The sequence below is a fragment of the Nyctereutes procyonoides genome, unplaced genomic scaffold, assembly GCF_905146905.1.
Source record: "Nyctereutes procyonoides isolate TBG_1078 unplaced genomic scaffold, NYPRO_anot_genome, whole genome shotgun sequence".
In the NCBI taxonomy this organism is placed as follows: domain Eukaryota; kingdom Metazoa; phylum Chordata; class Mammalia; order Carnivora; family Canidae; genus Nyctereutes; species Nyctereutes procyonoides.
The window spans coordinates 22,666,634-22,688,750 of NW_026575020.1; the positions used below are offsets into that span (position 1 = coordinate 22,666,634).

The 22,117-nt window shown below is 35.4% G+C and overlaps 1 protein-coding gene across 8 annotated transcripts in view; it reads right to left on the reverse strand.

The window, feature by feature from the left end:
- Positions 1-378: 378 nt before the first annotated feature.
- The window catches only part of RHOT1 (ras homolog family member T1), a 64,939-nt gene continuing 43,200 nt past the window's right edge, over positions 379-22,117 (reverse strand). For 2 of the 8 annotated variants that reach the window (XM_055322525.1, XM_055322517.1), the window contains exons 15-21: positions 20,304-20,434; positions 19,343-19,426; positions 17,637-17,756; positions 15,482-15,684; positions 12,552-12,674; positions 2,948-3,091; positions 379-1,476 (exon numbers count right to left, since the gene is read on the reverse strand). In XM_055322525.1, the coding sequence (XP_055178500.1) occupies positions 1,359-1,476; positions 2,948-3,091; positions 12,552-12,674; positions 15,482-15,684; positions 17,637-17,756; positions 19,343-19,426; positions 20,304-20,434 (923 nt within the window). In that variant the 3' untranslated portion in view covers positions 379-1,358. Of the gene's footprint in view, positions 2,727-2,947; positions 11,088-12,551; positions 12,675-14,339; positions 14,436-15,481; positions 15,685-17,636; positions 17,757-19,342; positions 19,427-20,303; positions 20,435-22,117 lie in introns of those variants that run through there. The other 6 variants (XM_055322567.1, XM_055322535.1, XM_055322542.1 and 3 more) reach the window with 6 other exon arrangements.

Genomic DNA, 22,117 nt, shown 5'->3' on the forward strand with positions numbered 1-22,117 from the left:
GGTTTGCCCACAACTTTAAAAAACAAACTTCCAGGGATCCCTGGGTGGCTCAGCAGTTTAGCGCCTGCCTTCAGCTCAGGGCGTGATCCTCGAGTCCTGGGATCGAGTACCATATCGGGCTCCCTGCATGGAGCCTACTTCTTCCTCTGCCCGTGTCTCTGCCTCTCTCTCTATCTCTCATGAATAAATAAATAAAATCTTTAAAAAACAAAAAACAAAAAAAGACTTCCCTCTTATATATACAAATCATACTATCTTCTTTCCTAATGAGTATTATCTTGAACAAAAAATAATTTTTGAGGTAAGAAAGATAGAAACCAGAGGATTTCATTCACATCCGTACAGAAATATTTACTTCATAAGACAAAAAACTCGAGATCACGGTACACAGCAGTTATTTATTTAAATACTCGAAAAGGTTGATGATGGAAAAAAATAGGTTTATCATGAGAGTTTATAGTCATTTGATTTATTTTACTATTTAAAAAAGTGCTGCCTCCGGGTTATCCTAGCCAGATATAGAACACTTTATGACACATGCAGCTACAGTAACACACTATAATAGACACGGCCGTCATAGAATGATGTACACTGGGGGAGGAAATTCAATAGTAGTAATGGTGACTGTTTATTTAAACTAAAAACATTGATAATATACAAATCTTTTTTCTCATTTGATTGAAAGGGCTATAAAATCCACATACAGACAAAGGAAGCAACATAATCATTTAGGTAACGCCCCAGCTACCTGCCTTTAACTCACTCCTTCCTTAAAGAACCACTTCACTCAGCTATGCAACTTCCTAGACTGCACAACAGCTTCAAGGCTGGCCTACGACGAGTGACTGAAAGAGAGGTGTGAGCTGACCCTGACTCATCGGTTTTTAAAAACGGAGAGAAAATGGCAAATTGTGTCTCATGTTCTTTAAAGAACCCAAAGGATCATTCTGAGTAAAATGTGAAATAAATAACTGATTCATGAGTAAATACAATCTCTGAGCTGACTTAGACCTAGGAGAGTGAGCCAACCGAACACTAACAATACCGTGTAGAAACATCATTTCTAGAATTCAGTTTGGGAGACCATATCTTGCCTGAATATGTACATTATTTACAAAATATTCCCTTTTGGCCTCTGAGATTTAGCCATTTTAGTTTGGCTGATAAGCTCTTTCTTTCCATATGCTAGCCAATACTGCAGTTATAACTATCATTAAAATACTCTTATGCATGAATTACAAATATTAATAAAGTAACTCTGCATGTATAAATATCTCAATATTTCTAGCAGAATTTAAAGCATACATAAATACATAAAAGTATTTGTTTTTGGTAGGGCCAGTATTTTTTTTTTTTAATCATCGCTGTTTCAACAATGCTTTGTACATAGCAAAACCCAAAACTGCAAAAACAGTAGCACCAAAACTTGCTCGAAGCCAAAACGTGGAGCTCTTGAGGTCAGCTTGTGTCACGTGCCTGTAGTCAGAAAATATAATTAATGTTTGAAACATGATTAGTATGAAAAAATGACAATTACATTAATAGTCTACTTTTAGGGAAGTATTAGCACACTTGTCAGGCTAATTGCATACAATAACGCTTACCAAAAACATTTATCAATATAGCCACATGTACATTGCTTAGATAATCATTATCTTAAGACATAATGTAGGCATTAATAAAGATGAATGTCTTTACAATTAGCTACTACTTGGGAGATAACAGCTCTAAAATTTTAGACATTTTCTTCACATGGAATGTAGAGAATGTAGACAAATCAACCTACTACTTTTTAATCCCACCACAGTCCTTCAACATGAGAGGTGAAACTGAGATCTCACAATTCTGAGAGTTAATTTCATGGAATTTAATATGCGATCTCTTGTCCCCAGGGATTGAAAGCTACCTTGTAAGCAGTTAGGTGACAAGTGACCATACTTTTCTAAGAGCAATGCTTAAAGTCAACTTTGGAAACACTGATCCCCTTAAAAATTTACCAAAAAAAATTTTTAAATCCCAAAGGGGATGGGGAAAATTTACCAGTTTGCATTAATTGGGTTACTGATGATTAAAGAAATAATATTAAAAACAAAACAAAAACCAACCCTGGTATTAGTCAGACAGGCAGTGACAATGGTACCAACTAAAGGACATAATGTAACATGATGGACCGAAAGGTAAATGACAGAAAAGAAGCCATACAATGTATGACAAGAACAGGGACAGCCTGTACCACAAACTGAGTTTGTGAGCATGCTCAGTTAATGACACTGCTAAGCACCCTCAAGAGTCTCAAGTATGACAGCTTACCATAGAGAGGATAACAGTTTAAAGCAAAAGTTGGAATATTTTATTTAAGTGTCCCTGAAGTTTTAGTTAAAGGAACATAATTGAGGAAATGTAGAAAACTTACAGAATTAAGAGCTTAAGGAGACTTTCTAGTTCAGGTTATTTTGCAACTAAAAAACACACAGATCTGAAGCAAAAGTCAGACATCATTAAAAGACCAAGATGCTGACATATGCAAAAGAGTTAAGAGCCAAGAACATCAATTGTAAGCAATGACTTTGCCTCAGTAATAGTCAAAGAGTGATGATCAGATTAGTTATCACAAAATGCAATCTGCACATCCTAGAAACAAGTCTATAATACAAGCCAGAGTGCTCCATGCTTATCACCATGGCAAAACAACACACAGCGCTCCAATATCTTATTCTCCCCAGTTCCTAAAAAAAATAAAAAATAAAAAAATCACTCCTGATGTAAGTATTATTTTATAAAGCGAAGTGATAAAAACACAGGTCCATTCCACCTTGTGAGTTAGTTCCTCCAACAGGCAATGTTTTATTTATTTATTTATTTAAAGTTAGGGAAGAAAATTCTTAGGTTTCGGTTTTTCCAGCTGGAAAAACTCAAAGGCCAACCCACTGGTTGTGGGAAATGTTACCTGGCTTCAAGAAAAAGTGGACCATGAGATGACTCCATGAAGATGGAATCTTCTACAGAGCTGACGGCGTGCACCTGGTGGGTAATACTGCTTTCATCGTCTGCTAACAGCATGGCACCCCACTCAGCTACCCGGGCTCTTAACCTTTTATACACATGCACACAGTTTGCAGTTCACAGCAGAGCTCACAAAAGAAGGGGACTGAAAATAACATCTCTCAATTAAACATCCCACACATAAATTGAGTTGCCACCCTAATATGATGCATCTCATGCTTTCTATATTTAAAATAAATGTATTCTGTAACAAACTGCCAAACTTCAAAAAAAAAAAATCTATGTGTACTTTTTAAAAACACTCCCATACCAGACAAGAAAACCTACGGCTGTTATAGACATTCTCTACATATCCCTTAGAGGCTAGTCCTGGTGGATCTGACACACTAAATGAAGCCCTTGAAACCAGTACCTAAGCAGTACCTCACAGTATGTGGTGACCACAAGTTTTCATTAAAAATGAAGCTAACAACTATTAGTTATGACATTTATTGATGCTTCTAATTGCAGACTACCAATAACTGCAAACATATATCTATAAAAAAATTGAGCCCAATGCCCCAAACTCAGGGACTATCATAGATCTATGATGAGAGTTTCAAAGTTTAGAACTCCAAATCAATAAAGATGCATAGAATTTAAAGTGAGAACATAGGCTATAAGGGCGTTAGAGCTTTTGCTTCAGCTTTGGTCTCTCTGATTTTTATGCATCTTTACTGGTGAAGGACTTTCAAAAGATTTTTTTACATTTATGTTTTAATTTAGGGAAGAAAGGGGTTAGGATTAAAACTAGCTGTCATCACATTAAAATCAGTCAAAATGATTTCTCATAAATATTTTTCAAGTATGGGAATCAGTTTCACACAGCTCCCTTTGTTGTATTTTAAGAAAGTATTACCATTCATGAATATATTCTGACTTTATTGCTTAGTTTACCTTTACATTTCAAGATAGTGATTATGGTTTTCCCCAAGCTACAGTACAGCCTTCAATAGGCAGAACAGCAGTTCATATTCATATATGAGAAACAATATAGATACATAGTCAAGATACAGCTAGTTTAAATCTTAAGGCAACTTTAACTCCTAAGATATACTTCAATGACTCCATCAATGATATAATGGTTATTTAAGACACTGGTAGACACGGAAAGCGACTTAGAGACCTATTTCATACCGTTAGCACGTGCATTTAAAAGCTGCACTAATCAGGCTCTCTCTATATGAGAAAGCAAATGGATGGCACATTTATCACTGCTTAGCTGACTGACAACACCTGAATAGAGAACAACGTGACGATCTTAATTGTATTCCATAACTATAAGAACTGAGTCATGTTTGTCATTTCAAGTCTCAAGCTCAGAGCTTTTCATAAAGCTGCTTTCTAGTTCATTTCTAAACTCAAGCAAAAAGAAACTCTGCAATTCAAAAGTATAATTCTTTAAAAAATGACTCACATATCTTCTTAGAATAAATTATCTTATGGCATATTTTTTTAGTTTATTATTATTATTATTTTTTACTGTCAGAAAGGTAATATAGGCTCATTATAAGATACAAGGAAAATAAAAGTGGGAAGAAGAAAAATCACCTAGAGTCCCATCACCTAAGGCAACTAATTAAAACTTTGGGTATTTCTTTTTAGACTTTTTTTTTTTTAGACTTTTTCTATGTGTTTCTTTCATAGCTGCAAACACAATATGTATAATTTATATAATTTTATATCCTTAAAAAATTTACTATTATGTAAGGATTTTTCATAAATTACAGAAACATCATTTTATTTTATTAAAAGATTTATTTGAGAGAGAGCAAGCACAAGCAGGTAGAGGGGCAGTGGGAGAAGCAGACTCCCCACTGAGCAGGGAGCCCAATGTGGGGCTTGATCCCAGGACCCTGGATTATGACCTGGACCAAAGGCAGATGCTTAAGTGGCTGAGCCACCCAGGCACCCCCAGAAACATCATTTTAAACAGCCTTATTATATCCCATTCCTCTGTAGGTGACTGTCTCCATTTACTGGTGACTATAAGTGGTAAATATCCTTCTACAGACAATTTCTCTCTGTATTTAGTATAGTTTCCTTAAAAGACTTCTCAAAAATGAGTATTAAAGGTCAAAAATGTGTGTGCATGTGTGTATAAAAATTCTTTTTAAAAAAATCTATTGATATACCAGAATCAGATTTTCCTTCTCTACGTACAATAATTTAGTTCAGCAGTATCTCGTTTTAGAACATAAGAAATAATGCCTAAATACTGGAATATATTCCTTAATTAATCATCTGAAGCTTTGCAGAGCTTCTGAGCTCTTAGGTGGAAATTTCTTCCATATCAGATGCTGGTTTTCTGCTTAGAAGTGCTAAGGGCCCATACATCTATCAGATAACAAGCACCTTTTTTTTTTTTTTTTAAATGCCCAATGTGGGGCTTGAACTCACAACCTGGAGATCAATAGGTACATGCTCTACCAATTCAGCCAGCCAGTCGGCTGCTATGCTGCTACTTAATACGGCAGAGGGAAGGAAAGGTTTCAAACTTCAGGCAATAAAGACCTAAATTAAGAAGTGTTTGTGTAAACAATCACACAAGGCATATAACAGAGTGACCATAATTCCTATGTACCTTTACACAGAATGCCTTAAAGAAGGCATACAAGATACTTTTGATTCACTCTGTAATTTATGATATATATAAAAATAGGAGTTAAAATTTTTATTGGTTCAATGTATTTGAGCAATAATAGGAGGAATGGTATCAGTTGCAATATTTAGAAACAAAATAATCAAATTCTGGGATCCCTGGGTGGCACAGCGGTTTGGTGCCTGCCTTTGGCCCAGGGCACGATCCTGGAGACCTGGGATCGAATCCCACGTCGGGCTCCCGGTGCATGGAGCCTGCTTCTCCCTCTGCCTGTGTCTCTGCCTCTCTCTCTCTCTCTCTCTGTGACTATCAGAAATAAATGAAAATTTAAAAAAAAATTTATAAAAAAAAAACAAAAACAAAAACAAAATAATCAAATTCTAAAGGGCTTAATGGAATTAAACCATTCTAGCTATTCCCAAATAGAGCATTTTTAATATTGTTTTTTATAACGTGTCCCAGGACTTTAGGTCTGGGGTATAAAAACTATATTGCAGAGACCTAAATATCTGCAAAAATTACAATTTAAGGAGGGGGGAACATTCAGAAAGGTCCAGATATCAGTTGCAGGCTATGATGAGGAAGAAAGAAAAGTTCAGTGGAGCAGACTCAAGAGCAGAAAGAGCAGTTCCACCCAGGCACTTTTACCAGCCGTCCTGTACAACTTTTCAGAAATAAATGTGAATTTCTTAGATTGCATTCTTCTCATCTTACCAAACCCAAATCAGAGGTACACAAATGTAGGAATATGAATGTTCTTTCTATCCACATATGTATTTCAAGTATGAATTTTTAAGTTAATACTTTGCAACTGCCTATGTAACTGTAATGCATGTAATGTAGTTACTAGGGCTCATAGATAGCACACACAGCTTTTTCCTCGTTGAAATTTCATAGCTCAAGTGGAAAATTATACCGAGGTCACCAAAACTATAGTTAAGTGTTCTGTTTTTAAGTATTTCACTTGCTTTTTTAAAGTCTTCTGGGCCTCCCTGCTGTTATTCCTCTCAAAGTTTTCTTGGTGTTTTGTTTCTGCCTGGTGAAGTATCTTATACATTCATTTCTAATAATGATGCCACTATTTTTAATAATAATTTTAATAATGACAGTTCTAATTGAACTAGCAGACATGAAATCTCTTAATAAGATAGTTCTCAAAACAGATTAAGAAGTCAAAATATAGTATTCAACAAAGATAAATTGCAACACAAATCATATGAAATCATGTTAACTGAGCATGCCTAAATAGTAACATACTTTGGAAAAGGGCATTAAGTGTGCATCAATGTCAAGAAATGTTTCACCAAGCATTAGAAGAACCAAAATTATAAATGATCCTAGATATATGGGAAACATATAATATTTATATGTAACCTACTGATACTTAAAGATCAGAGCAGGTAAACTCCACCTTGTGGCAAACTTTAATACTCTTAACAAATGGCAAAAATTTAAAATGTATAAGCAAGCAGCAGCTTACTTAAGGAGAATCTATAATATAAACTCTTGTATAATTTTAAACATAAGACTACGTATCCTAATTAAAAGAAAAGCCTTGTAAGGACTTTGATACAAGGGAACAGAGAAGTTTCATATGAAACTAAAACACAGGACAGGCTTTTTTGGATACAACAGTTTACCATAATATTCTAAGAACTCTTAACATTTCCAGAAGACTGTGTTACATTAAGATTTCTAGGTACTTATCCTCTTCTTAAGGCAAACCTATGAAAAGGCAGTTCATTTCAGTGTGACAATAAAATCTTTCTTCAAAAAACGGGTTCTTATTAAGTCACACAGTTTTAAAGTCCATGAAGGAGCAACTTAGGTGATTATTAAAACAATATGGGCAAATGTCACTAATAAATGGCTTAAAATAAATGCCACATACATGCAATTTAAAAAATGCATTAAAAAAATTAAAGAATTCACTGAGAATAATGACTGTCCATCATACCTCTGGGTCACTGTAAATACTCATGTGAACTATGCAGTTGGTCGCTAAAGTAAAATGCTGCTACTAAACTTAAGAACAAATAATTTATATGGTCGATACAAATAATAAAATGGGATGAGAGAAATCCTAAAACCAAAATACGTACCAAAGAAAATCACACCAAAATAAGAAATTATAAAGTAATTCTGATTAAATTATAGGTTAGGAAAAGTGGGAGGATTACACACAGAAATTAGCTGGGATAGGGACTGAGAGAAGTTAAAAAAAATGACTAAGTGACACAGACATACAAATTAAAATGAACACCTAAAGGAAAGGACAAATTAAAGTCCACAGCACATTGCAGTACAGTAACATCCTCATGCAAAGTAGGAGTCTTCTGAAGTTGGAATAATAAATACTTGATAACTAAAATCCTGGGTAGTTCAAACCAACAATCCAGCTCACTCTTACATAATCATTTTAACTTTCAGATTCAAAAGGTAATTAAAATTAAAATAAAATCAGAAGGCATATTTTCCCAGTACCATAATTTACACTATTTGAAATGAAAGCATTGCCACAGATTAAAATCATTCTGACCACATTAATCATCTTCCAAATGTATTTAAATTCCAATAATTCATTATTCATAAATTATTCTAAAGAAAAACATAAATCTGTCCAGATCACAAGGGTGAGATCATAATTACTAAAGTTCCATATCAGATACATAATAACACTGATTTCACATCTTGAAATATATATTCAATTACATTAAAAAGAAAAAAACTTTATTACTACTCTCTACTTAAAAGATGTAGTGTCAGTAAATAAGCTCAAAAAAGGGGGAGGCAATGTTTACTGGTCAAAGACAGACAGCTAGGGAAAAAACGGTTAATTTCAGAAATGAATCTGTGGGAACTGCCTAAATATAATTAGGCTTAAATCCTCTCATGATCAGGTTATTACACTTCCTTTTGTAGCCTGAGGGACTAAGGTTACTGAAAACATAGTATTTAAAGGCAGGTCCAAATCTTCTTCATCTTCAGATTCTGCCCCAGGTCACAGCAGATCCTATCTAAAGCAGGAACTTAAGGATTCAAATGAATAAATCACAGGGGCAAGGGGAGGTATAGGGAGACCATTGTCTCAAACATGTACTATCTCTGGAAGTGATTTGCTTCAACAACCAACATGTTTATTACAAGCACACTAAAGAAGGCACTAAATTTGAGACCAAGATGTATGTACCAATATCTGCCTATTAATTTCTTTGCAGGTATTTAATGAACATTTTGCTTAAATAAAAATTTTAAAACTACTCTTTTACAGTTCTAAGTCAAACACGAGACGTGGCAAGCTTCTAAAACCAAAGACTTAAGGCTTACTGTTGAGTGGGAGACTCCTCCCTAGTGAATTACAGTGAAAAATTCCTAAATGACTTTCACCCAATTAATCAATCCTTTTTCTGCTTTATAAAATTAAGATATCTCTGGCGTGGCAAACCAAGAGTGACCCACCACCAAAGGCTGCCACAACCTGAGAGATAGTAGAGAAAGGAGGTGACCCCATCACCCCACAACTTTTTCAGATTCTTCATGAAAAAGGGAGTAGAATTTGGTTGGTAGGAAGGGGAAAAAAGACATTTTCATTCCTTAGGTGTATGTTTTTCTTTTTTCTTTTTTTTGCCTGCAATTTCACAACTCTAGGCCATATCTTAAGACTGAGGTTGCAACCTGGTGGTCTGTAAACATGTTTTGTTCTGAAGAGTACTTTTAAAGACTTAAATTTACTTGCCATTATTTGAATAGCAGGAAATTTCACATAAAAATCCAGATTTCAAAAAAAAAAAAATCTTGATTTCTAGTGTCTCACAGAATCAGAAGACCTGGCAACACTCAGCCTGGACAACAACAAAAGGCCAGGGCTGAGCTGTGGCTGCATCTTTTGGATAGGGCCTATCATAGTCCCGACGTCTCTTACTTCTCATACTTGGGTCACCTTCTTCATTTACATTAACTACTCGGACCCTTAGGTACTTAAGATTTGGGGCTCTACCCCCACCTACCTTACCAACAACCTTTTATAAACAAGGAGAAACTTCAATACAGAACTCCTCAATTTCCACTGTGCTTCTATAAAATTTTGAAACACTACAAGAAATCAAGATGGAATTCTTTGAAAGGTATGTTGGTTTCCCTCCTTCTCTTTTTTATTCATCCCATTCTTGATTACTAGATGTCAGGGATGTATGCTAACATTACCATCAAATTAGTTCTAGTTTATAAATAGATATGACAAAATATACTGATTTCCCTTCAAAGATCATTGTAGAGTACTTTATTATGAGCAAGCTCATCCATTAATACACACCCAACCTTTTTCATTTGGAAGCAGATTAAATCGACCTAAGAATAAAATTGTCACTAAGATCCAGACAATGAATTCAGTCTGCAATTATGGACACTGAAGATCTTTGAGAACAAATAAAGTAGATGGTTTTTGATTAGCAATTATTAGGAACCAAGGTGGGTTCACCAAGAATAAGACACCAAATAGATGTCACTTCCTATTTAGATAAAATTACTGCACTGGTAGATCAGAGGACTGTGTTAGAAAATACATATTGATTTCAAAAAAGCCCTCTATGAAATATCTTGTAAGATAATAAGATATAAAATATGGACTGGATAATAATATTTTTAATTTACAGAATAATCTTTCCCCAAGAATTTTAAACATGTGTCATTGGGAAAAGAGTTCTCCAATGGAATACTTTAGGGCTTGCTGGCTTTGGCTCCCCCTCTCTCTCCAATCTTTGGGTATTCAACATTATTTTTTATCAATAACTTGAAAGATAAAGAAGACATATCTACCAAGTTTGCAAATAACACAATGCCAAGAGAGATATATAATGGGACAAATGACAGAAATAATGTTTGAAATGACTGAGCTAGAACAAATGGATCAAAAAGAAGAATATGACATTTAATAGAGATATATATGTATCTGTGTTTATATTCAAAGAGTCAACTAAAAATGTCAAGTACACAATTAGAGAGGAGGGGACACTGCCTTAATAGTACTTCATATGAAAAAAGATCTGATTTCAATGAGCCCCAAAATTCATATGCATCAACAGTGGGATGGGCTGCTAAAAAAGTTAATTCATGCAGCAGACAGGTGCTGTCCTAACTGTGGAACATGACTACCCACTGTTCTGGACCAGCCCCATCACACCTAGAGCACTGCTCTCCATTCTCAGTGGCACCTCTTTTAAGAGGAACTCTGAAAACCAAAAGGGCTTTCACAGCTGCGGACAATCAGGACTGGTGAGGTCACTAAACCATCTAATTTAAGAAAAGGCTGAAAGAAATGGGGATGTTCTACCTGGAGAAGAGAAAATTAGGGGAGACATGATGGCCGTCTTCAAATGTCTGATGGATTGCTATGTTGAAGAGGGAGTAGAATAGTCGTATGTTGTTCTAAAGGGCAGAACTAAAACTAAAGGAGAGAAAGTTATAGGGAAATCATTTTAGTTAAAAAATAAAAATAAAGAGCAAAGGTAAAAGCAAAAACCCTCTCCAATGAGGAAAGCCATCAGCAGGTAAACAGTACTCTCCACAGGAAGGCTTTCAGGAAGGCATTCTAATGGGAGGTTAGGCCAGATGCATTCTGAAATCTCTTCCAACTCTACCATTTCTAACACTGGAGCTCTTGAATGTTGTTTGGTTTGAACTAGCCTTGCATTTTCCCAGATAGTCATCATGAGCAAATCTGTGTTACTACTTTGTAAGGTGCCGTTCAAAGGACAGAGGCAGAACTTTACCACCAAATTAGTGTGGCAGTCCCTTCAAAGCAGTCACCTGAGATGGCTGCATTCTTATTCCAGAGCTGCTAGTGCTCAAAACGTCATCAAATCTCTTTTTAGAATGCCTTCAAAATCAGTTTCTGACCCACATTAAATAAAGTCTCACTGTTTCATAGCCACAACTACTACTCTTCCTGGTGGACACAAACTATCCTTTTATTTGGTACCGTTGGAGCCTTGCCTTCAGTGAGAGTCCAATGGTAAGCAAAAATGGACCCATTTCTAACCAAAATTGATTAAGCTTGAAGATCTGTCTTAATCAAGCCCAGCTCCCAATGACATCTGAATGTTAATTTCAAAACACTCATTCATCTTTAGACACAATTTACAGTAGATTCAAATTAATAGTACATAGGCTCTTAAATGCTCACAAAATGTAAATCTGAATAATGTAAGCATGACCAGAATAAGAATATAACCTTCCAAGTTCTTTGCTTTGAGGGAATGTAAATATCCTACCTTTTGTTTGTTTATTTTTCTTCCCTTTCTAAAAACCTTATTACTTTCTAAGCATATTTCATGTTTTGGGCTTGATTATAAAGACCTCAAAAATTAGTACTACAGATCTTTTGTTCTTTCCCACATTCCTTTGAATCCTCAAAGTTGGCTGTGATTCTCATTTCCAGAAGTCATGCTCTTCAAATAAACATTCCAGGAACTGACAATACAGAAATTTTTCAAACCTAAGATACTGTTGGCATTAGTATGTTTTTTTTTTTTTGCATTAGTATGGTTTTAGTTAAGTATATTAGTTGAACGTAAGCTGAGTACAGTTTAACATTTGAGATCAATGTGCCTTTTCCTTACTACAAAAGTCCTAGTCTATTTCTATAACTCTCAACCAAAAGATGTTAATCTCCCTACACAAACTATCCTGTAATATGAACAATACTTTAGCTTCCTTCATGAAAAAGAAATCCAAAATCTTATTTTATAGTCCCCTAAAAACACCGTCACCATGGTGAGAATTTTAGTAGAAGTTAGTTGGGCATCAGTTGGTTTGTGGTCTTTGTAGTATCTGTATAATAAATAGGTATCCACTTTTTTCTTTGGTATTTTAACAGAATGCCTGGTACCCAGTAAATAAAGTTAAGAACCTGTTAAGAACTGCAGTGAAGATTTTGTTCTTTACAGATTGCAGCAAGTCTGAGTTGAGGAAGTTCTGACAGATGCAAAATGTACACCTGTTGCAGGTGCACATACAGCGTAACCGGGCATGGCTGCGAAAACACACAGAAGGACAGGAGTTGAGTTCTTACTTGCAAATATGGCACAAGTTAGGGTGTGCCAACTTAAAAAAAAAAGATTTAGGCATAAGCAACACTAAGGAAAAAAGGACAGTGTGGGGCATGCTAAAGTTGTGCAGAATTCCACATTTACCAAAAATATAATAAACAGCAATAGCTCCCTCCTCCCTCCCTATAGAAAACCTAAGGAAAATTAACTAACACTCTTGCTTTTTTTGGAGGGGGGATGGAATTATTATTATAAGAGCTTTAGTGGAATAAGTATGCACAGCAATAGATGGCACCCTCATGTAAATTAATAAAAAGAAAAACTGAGTAAGCCAGAGCACCCACCAAAGGACAAAGTTTGCTAGCATTTAAATAACCATTCCCTCCTCCCTCAGCATACACACATGCCCGAAAACCAGGAAGGAGAAGAGTGACAAATACACAAAAGAGCCAAAAGACGAGTATATTCAACCCTGAGGAGATATGAACAACATCGTCTTTAATTCATCAAGCACCCAGGCTCCCAAAGGAAATCAAAGTGCTTCATAAATTTCCACTTGAACAAAATATAGGGTTGATTTCATCTGCTACTAAAACACAGCAGCTAAGTACGACAGTATGAAACTCTAGGTAAGGATATAAAAATCAACAATGGGTCCAATTAATATTAGATATGAAATTTAGGAGGCTTTCTGACTCCTTTCTGGTTGAGTGGAGTTGTACTAGTTGGTACAGGCACATGGGGCAATCTATTTCACCTCCATCCTAACAACCAAAATAGGGAGGTCTCCAGTGACTGGTCAGTGGTCAGAGCCACTCAGACATACAAAGCCATAACACCACCCTGAAGAAGTACTGGCGCAGAACCCACTCAGAAGAGCGCCACCTGATGAATCAATGCCATCACTTCTTGTAACACCTGAACATTTTTTAAAGGCTTCTCAGTCAAAGGACTGGCCCAATCTGACTTAGCTTAGCTTGTGAGATCTGATGAGACCACATCACACGGTGGCATGGTTGTGGAGATTAGCAGCATCCCAATAATGCCTAATTCTCAACATGAAGAAAAATGAGAATTAATTTTTTAAACTCTCATAGACTCAAGACATTCCTTTTTAAAACTTGATTTGTGATGATGAACATATCAATGCTACTAAGTTGCTGCCAGCTGTCATACTGGAATCCATCTGTTATTTTATCAATTCAACCTGACTCTTCAACATACACAGGCTCCACCCACCAAAAAGGAGAGATGCAAAGTATGCTTAGCAACAGGGAGATGCTTCATGAGAAGTAGTTTGGGATTAACCATATAAGCAAGTGTCCCTGTATGTACATTTATCATATACACACACATACACACACAAATTGCAGTAAAATGTCTTAAAGATGCAGATCTGAAAACACAGTTACGATTATCTATAAGATTAAAATAGTGCATTTACACAGTAAAAAATAAAAAATAAAAAAACCTAAAAACACAAAAACAAAAAAACCACCACTGTAATATACAGTTAGGCAGTAAGCCTGACCAAGCAGTGCGTTTCTGGATAATTACTAAATGTTAATTATGGCAAGAAAGGAGATCTGGTCATCTATAAGAAAATGCCAACAAAATCCCACAGAAGCCATAAAGAAAAAGTAACTTACAAAGCAGTTTTTAGAAAGACCCAGATTTTTCTCAAATTCTCTATTCTATCAGTGTTGCCCATGTCTCGGGAGAGTCTGTCTCTGTAATGATCCTCTCTGTAGATAACATACATGAGACTTTTAAAGCAAAGGTAAAACACAAATAAGATTTTGTTTATCTTATAGTAATAGGAATGACTTGTCTTCCAATACAAATAGAATTTCAAGGGTTTGCTGCCTTTTTAAAAAAAGTATTAGTTAACAGAATAGCAGTAAAGTTAACTCGGATTTAAAGAATCTGCGCAAATTAACACCTTTCTGAAAGACTTCAGTTTGTAGCCATGTTTGGTTATTACTCTATTTTATACCAGTTTTCATAAGAAGAAAAATAATTTAGAGTCTTAATTAATATATAGATTAAGCTAAAGTCCTAAGAAACGCACTGCCTGAAAAACTATCTTGTTACAAAACAGAGTTATACACACACAGTACTTGAGGAGAATGCCATTAAGAACCATGCAATTCTAAAGCAGTTAGTAAGCTATGAAAATGTCCACAGTTATGTGCTTATGTATATGCATGTATAGATATACAATAAATGTACATAAAATTCATGGCTCACAACACTTAATGTAAAACATTTATATAGTAGGAATTCCAATTACAACTACTGTTTACAGCACTTAAAAAAGACATTATATTCTCAACTCAAACATACCTATAATTTAAACATAAATTCATAAAGTATTTTAGAATCTTCCACATACTCAAGGTCAATAAACAGAAAAATACTAAGATGAATTTTTTGTTCATATGGAAATGTCTTAAAAGTATAGAGTAACATGATGCCAACCCCGTTTTATTGAAATAAGACAATTTTTTTTTAATGCTGTGTCGGGGGTTGAGTTTTATTGTACTATCCTATGAAGATAGTTACAGCCTGCTTACAAATATACAAATACCGTCAGAAGCACTGTTTATGTAATTTTATTATGGCACCCAAACCAAACTCGCATTTGGTCAAATTTGTTCCTTCTCATTACAAAGTCTCTTTCTGTTGCTGAACAACTTCTACGTGACAAAGGTTCCACCCTTGTGACTGATGGCATGCAACGATATTATGAACCATGCAACATGAAAATGATGGCAGAGCAAGTACTTACGGGTACATGGCCATTGTTGTCAATTTAACAAAGATATCTTTACTGGGTGCATCAGCAGTATTGCAAGTGAAGGCTTGTGGTGGAGGCATTTTGTGTTTCCTGCAGAAATCAGCAGGTGAAATACTATAGTCTTGTTTAACTTCATGTAGGTCTGATTTTGCAGCTATGATTAAGCAAGGTATTCTGCTGTCCATGAAGTGTTGCTATGGAATAAAAACTAAAATCAAAATCTGAAGACAAGTTAAAAAAATTACTAAATTTAATTAAATGTGTACTAAAAATTATCTCTTGCAGGGCAAAACACAGTTTCAAGGCAAAAGTAAACTAAGAGACAATGATTGACAGTGGACCAGGGAAGTCTCATAAGACCGGGGCCAATTTTCTAACGCTCTCAACCATACAAACCTACAACTCTTGAGATTAACTACAATTTGAAAAAAATAAATCTTTTTTTATTAAAAAGATACCATATTTTGTAGTAAAAAGAAATCCATCTAAATTCCTCTATCCTAAAGCACATTATTTTCATTTTTAAAACCTGTTTCACAATTATATTATTTTTTTCACTATTTTCATTTTTCTTATCATTAGTCTTTATATAATGATAAAAATCATTATATATTTATGTATATATATGTATATATAAAAATCATTACATATACATGCAATTATATATGCTTCTATAGTTGCAGTCATGCTGGACATAGCCATTTAAAAATAGAGTACTCAATTTTCCATGTGTTCAGAATTTAAAATCATTATTTTTACTTTTTAACTTTTTTTTTTTAATTCATGAGACACACACACAAACACACACACACACACACAGAGATGCAGAGACACAGGCAGAGGGAGAAGCAGGCCCCATGCAGGGAGCCTGATGTAGGACTCGATCCCGGGTCTCCAGGATCACACCTTGGGCTGCAGACGGCACTAAACCGCTGCACCACCGGGACTGCCCTAAAATCATTATTTTTAAAAAGATTTTTTTTTTAATTTTTTTAATTTTTATTTATTTATGATAGTCACAGAGAGATAGAGAGAGGCAGAGACAGAGGCAGAGGGAGAAGCAGGCTCCATGCACCGGGAGCCCGACGTGGGATTCGATCCCGGGTCTCCAGGATCGCGCCCTGGGCCAAAGGCAAGCGCCAAACCGCTGCGCCACCCAGGGATCCCTAAAAAGATTTTTAAATTCATTTGATAGAGAGCAAGAGCAGGGTGAGGGCAGTGGGAGAGGGAGAAGCAGACTCCCTCTGGAGGGCTCGATCAAGGGCTTGATCTCAGGATCTGAGGATTCAGGGATCAAGACCTGAGCCGAAGGCGGATGCTTAACCAACTGAGCCATCCAGGTGCTCCCAAAATCATTACTTTTAATGGCTGTTTAATATTCCACTGTTATTGTTTTTAACTTAATTTAGTAAATCATCTTCCTATTGTTAGATATCCAAATTATTTCTAGTTTTTTAATTAAAAATAATGCTAGAATAAATTTCTTTGCAACGAATTTTGTAAAGTTTTTTAAAGTTTTGTAAAGTTTTTGTAAAGTTTTTTACTCCTATTGGATCTTGGTGATAATCTCAAAGCAAATGAGGGCTTTTCAAGCCTCTGGTTTTTCCCCTTGCTCTATTATTATTATTATTTGTGTAAATGGCAATATATAATCCATGTGCACGCCTTTTTTTTTTTTTTTAAGATTTTAAGTAATTTCTCACCCAATGTGGGGCCTGAATTCACAACTCCAAGATTAAGAGTCGTGCGCTCCACTGACTGAGCCCATCAGGCACCTCTCCACATACATTACTAATGGTCAAGAAGACCATCCATTAATGTAGAGGTTCTTATCTTTAAATGCATATATCAGAGTCACATGTGTAAAAAAAATGTGGGTTTTTTTTGTATGTATGTATGTATGTATGTATGTATGTATGTATTTTTGGAAAAAGTGTTTTTAAAATGTTTAAATCGAACTTCACTTTAATTTTAATTGGACTTTACCACCTCAGAATGAAACTGTAACCTTTAGGGATGGGAACAAACATATGTATTTTTTAAAAGCTCTGCAAGTGATTTTCTTGCATCCCTTTGGTTAGAAAACATCACATTATACAATTCCATTTAATTCCATATAAAGTTACAGACCAAAAGAACAACAAACCTTAAAAATCCTAGCACAGTATTCAAAGGATTTGGGATTACTGACGTCATATACCAGGCACACAACATCACAAATGATCTCAGCCTCAGTCAGAAATTCCGACTCTGAGATATCATGCAACTTGTAAAAAGAAAAAGATAATAAGAAACATTAATATCATAATATTGATGTTTAATTAAAGACATGATGTGTTATTATTGCTTGACTTCCAAATAAAGTACTAGTTAAGCATAACTTTTCAGGCTATTTTTAGAGGTGGGAAGTATAGCTAACCCAGTAGCTTCTGATTCTCTGGACTGAAAATTTGGTAATTAAGGTTTTATAGGAGCAAACATTTAGTCAGTGACTAACGTGTGCCCAGGCAGGCCCTCTGTATGCATTCTCTACATAGATAAGATGACAAGCTAAAGAGATTAAGTCAACTGCCTAAGATAACACATATCTAGCAAGTCAACTGACCAAAATTTGAACTCAAATATGATTTCAAATCTGTTTTCTTTCTATCAGACCACCTTGTCTTCTCACCAATTAAAAAAACAAAACAGAGAAAAAGACTATTTACACTAAGGTCATTTTGTTCTGCTTCACTGCCTATTTTTTTCCAATGTTGACTATAAGACCTCCAAAGAAATAGCCCACCTATAATATGACAATGACCCAACAACAGTAAAACTCAGTACTACAAAGTTATGTAAGATAGTGTACCTATGCTGAGAAGAAAGGGGAAGTACAGAGTCAGAAGTGATTCAGTATATTCCAAATAAAATACTTTTCCAGCATGGATATTTGGAGACATGAAAGACATCAATTTGCAAAGAATAGTATAAAAATAAAAACAGGAAAATTAACAGTCAGCTATATTTACTGAGTACCCAGTAAATAGAACTATACTTACAGGAGAAGATTGGGAGTTAAACAAGGTTTAATAAGAAGTTGACAAAAAAACTTTTATCACAAGGAGGAAAAACTGTATAAAATTCAATGTGATCATCTGTGTAGCAGAATAAACTATTCCCAAAAAGAAAATGAAAGGAAATGAGCGTTCCTGGTACCTATTATTTGTTAGGAGCTCCTCATGTTAGCTAATTTAATAAGGAAGTCAGGCTTAGAGAGAATAAGACACTTGCCTGAGGTCACACAGTTAATCAATGGGGGATCAGGGTTCAAACCAAACTGTGAATGGATCCAAGAAGAACATGTAATAATCTCTTTCTACTGGACTTCATATTATATTTTTAGCCATACAATTCTTTAATTCATTCTTTTAGACTAACACATTTGGTAACCATACACCTCTCTGCTAAATAGATAAAACTCGATGCAGAGTACAGACAAACTACCAAGCACCTGCGTTAAGGTTTTCCTATTAATTTCTGGTCAACAGAAGTGGAAAACAAAATTTTTTAAAGAAAAGTGGGAGAAAGAAGAAAGAGAAGTTATTTTTTATTGTTGTTTTTACTTTCTATTGTGTATAACATACAATTAAGCACATGAATAGATTAATTTTCACTTATATCTACACTCGTGTAATCACCACATACATCAAGGTAATTAAAATTAATTCCAATGACTAAACCAGGTGAAAGGAAAAAAAATTACAAAAGTTCTACACATAGCCATTAAATTAAATCCAATTATGTTTTCAAAGAATCATATACAAATATGCCCAATAATCAGTAATCTTTATATGCCAGAGAATTTCTTACCAACAAGTATTTCTCTTGTCCATATACATAAACAGTGTTAATCGCATAGTAGGATTTATGATCATCACGAATTTTCTTCTGTCTCTGAAAACAACCAAAAGTCTCAATATTTACAGTTAAGAAATTACAGTACCTAGTTTTCATCAACACACACTCTGCATGTATGTATGGGTACGTCATAAATAAAAGGGCATTCTTCCCTTCACTATGTGTTATTTATCAGTACAAAGGGGACATTGATTTTGTTTCTTTGTTCTTAAGGTCTAAGACAAAAGATGCATGAGTTCTGCATAAAGAAAAGCAGCAGCTGAAAAGTAAATAAACTACATTACTGAAAGTACTGCAGAGCTACTTGCCAGCAATTTTCCTTATATTATAATTTGGTCTGACACGAGACTCATCTGGAAACACATCCATCTCCTTTCACAGGGCTGTAGCCAGAATTAGATAAAGTATTCAATTTTAAATATTTACTATACATTTCTTTCTTTTTTTTTTAAGATTTATTTATTTATGATAGACACAGATAGAGAGAGGCAGAGACACAGACAGAGGGAGAAGCAGGCTCCATGCCGGGAGCCCGATGTGGGACTCGATCTTGGGACTCCAGGATCGCGCCCTGGGCCAAAGGCAGGTGCCGAACCACTGAGCCACCCAGGGATCCCCACTATACATTTATTTCATGCCAAGCACCTATGTCAGGTGCTTTCACATATGTATTCATTTAATTCCGACCTAAATACTATTGAGGAAAAAGAAGACAAATGACAGCTAACACAAATGAAACAAAGATAAAGACAGTTCAACAGGATTGTTGTTACTCTTAGATTGTCCTTTACTAATATACACAGGCCACTGAGCTCTAGTTATCACCTAAAAAAGTTAATGGCTATGAAAAATCATATAAACTCATAACTACAAAAATTTGTTAGATAAAACTCTATTATTTGAGAACTCTCACCATTAAGTTTCTTCCAAGAAGAGCCTGAAGGACTCCACTTTTCCCAGAGTTTTTCATCCCAATCACATTACATCTGAACACATTTCTTTGAGTCTGTTTTTTCTGAAGGTCTATCTTTTTATCTCTTGTTACTAAAAAGAAAAAAAAAATGTACCATTTAGACTCATTGAGCCTCCATTTCATCTTCTGCAAAACAGGGTATTGTGATTTTTCATTTTTATGAAGTATGTGATTAATAAACAGACATACTGTAATACAGCCAAGCTGTATGTAAAACCAAGCACTAAATATACCACAGGGCTTCATTAGTGGAAAAAGATTCTCTTGTTTTCTTTCTTTTTTTTTTTTTAGGTTTTTTTTTTTTTTTTTTTTTGACAGAAAAAGAGAGTGAGCACAAACAATAGGAGCAGCAGAGGGAGAGGGAGAAGCAGGCTCCCCATTGAGCAGGGAGCCCAGTGCAGGGCTCAGTCCCAGGACCTCGGGATCATGACCTGAGCCGAAGAAGATGCTTAACTGACTGAGTCACCCAGGTGCCCCGGAAAAGTCACATTTCTGAAAGCTGGCTGTAAGTTAACTTCTGGTAACCAAATGACATTTATTTCATCATAAAATAAGTAGCACATTTTCATAAGGAAAATTACATCCTAAAAATGACAATTATAATGAATATAGCCACCATTATATCCCATCTATTTTCTTCTGTATTAAATAACTGCCATAACAAATTACAAATTAAAGGATGCTATCTCCAATCTGCACACTCTTGAATTTATAAATGGGATAGGGATATGCAAGCTGGGGTTAACTGGCTTTCAAATGTGTATCTGTAAAAGAAGCAGGCCAGAAAAGTAGAGCAATGGTACATCTCTCCCAGAGGTAAAGAGAACTCTTTAAGCTGTAATCCCCAAATTCAACTACAAAAAGTTCACCAGAGGCACTATTTATAGTAGCCAAAAGCTGAAAATGATAAAACACACACACATACACATACACACAGCAATCATGGGATAATTAAATAAGTTATACAACATCTATATGATGACACACTAACTTTATTTTGTTTTTAAGATTTTATTTATATATTCATGAGATACACACGGCGGGGGAGGGCAGAGACACAAACACAGGCAGAGGGAGAAGCAGGCTCCATGCAGGGAGCCCGACGTGGGACTCGACCCCGGGTCTCTAGGATCCCGCCCTGGGCTGAAGGCAGCGCTAAATTGCTGAGCCACCCAGGCTGCCCGACACACTAACTTATTGATATAGCAAGATGTCCACAGTATTTGCTGTGAAAGAACCTCATGCTAGCTAACAATTCATTCCTTGCTCTTTGGTGCTGAATTAAATACTGTCTACTTGGTTAACTACTTTAAAGGGTACTTGCCCTGTCAATTTAAGATTGGTTGTCTTCTTGTGTCAGGACGTCCTGTAAGGTATGGCATTATCCTCTACTGATGAGGATATAAGAAAATCTTGAAACAATCAGTTCCCTAATTTGTTATTTCCATACCTATGTTATTTTTTTTTAAAGACTTTATTTTATTTAGTGGAGGGACAGAGAGGGAGAGAAAGAAAGAATACAAGCAGAGGAAGGGGCAGAGGAACAATCCCGGCTCAGCTGGGAGCCCAACGTGCGGCTCGGTCCTAGCGCCCTGAGATCATGACCTGAGCCGAAGTTGGATGCTTAATCCACTGACCCACTGAGGCATGCCTTTACCTATGGTATTCTTTAAATGGAGCACACTGCTTAGTAAGAATTACAAAGTCTGGGAAAGATTTTCTAATGTAGAAAATGGTAACAAAACCAAGAGATA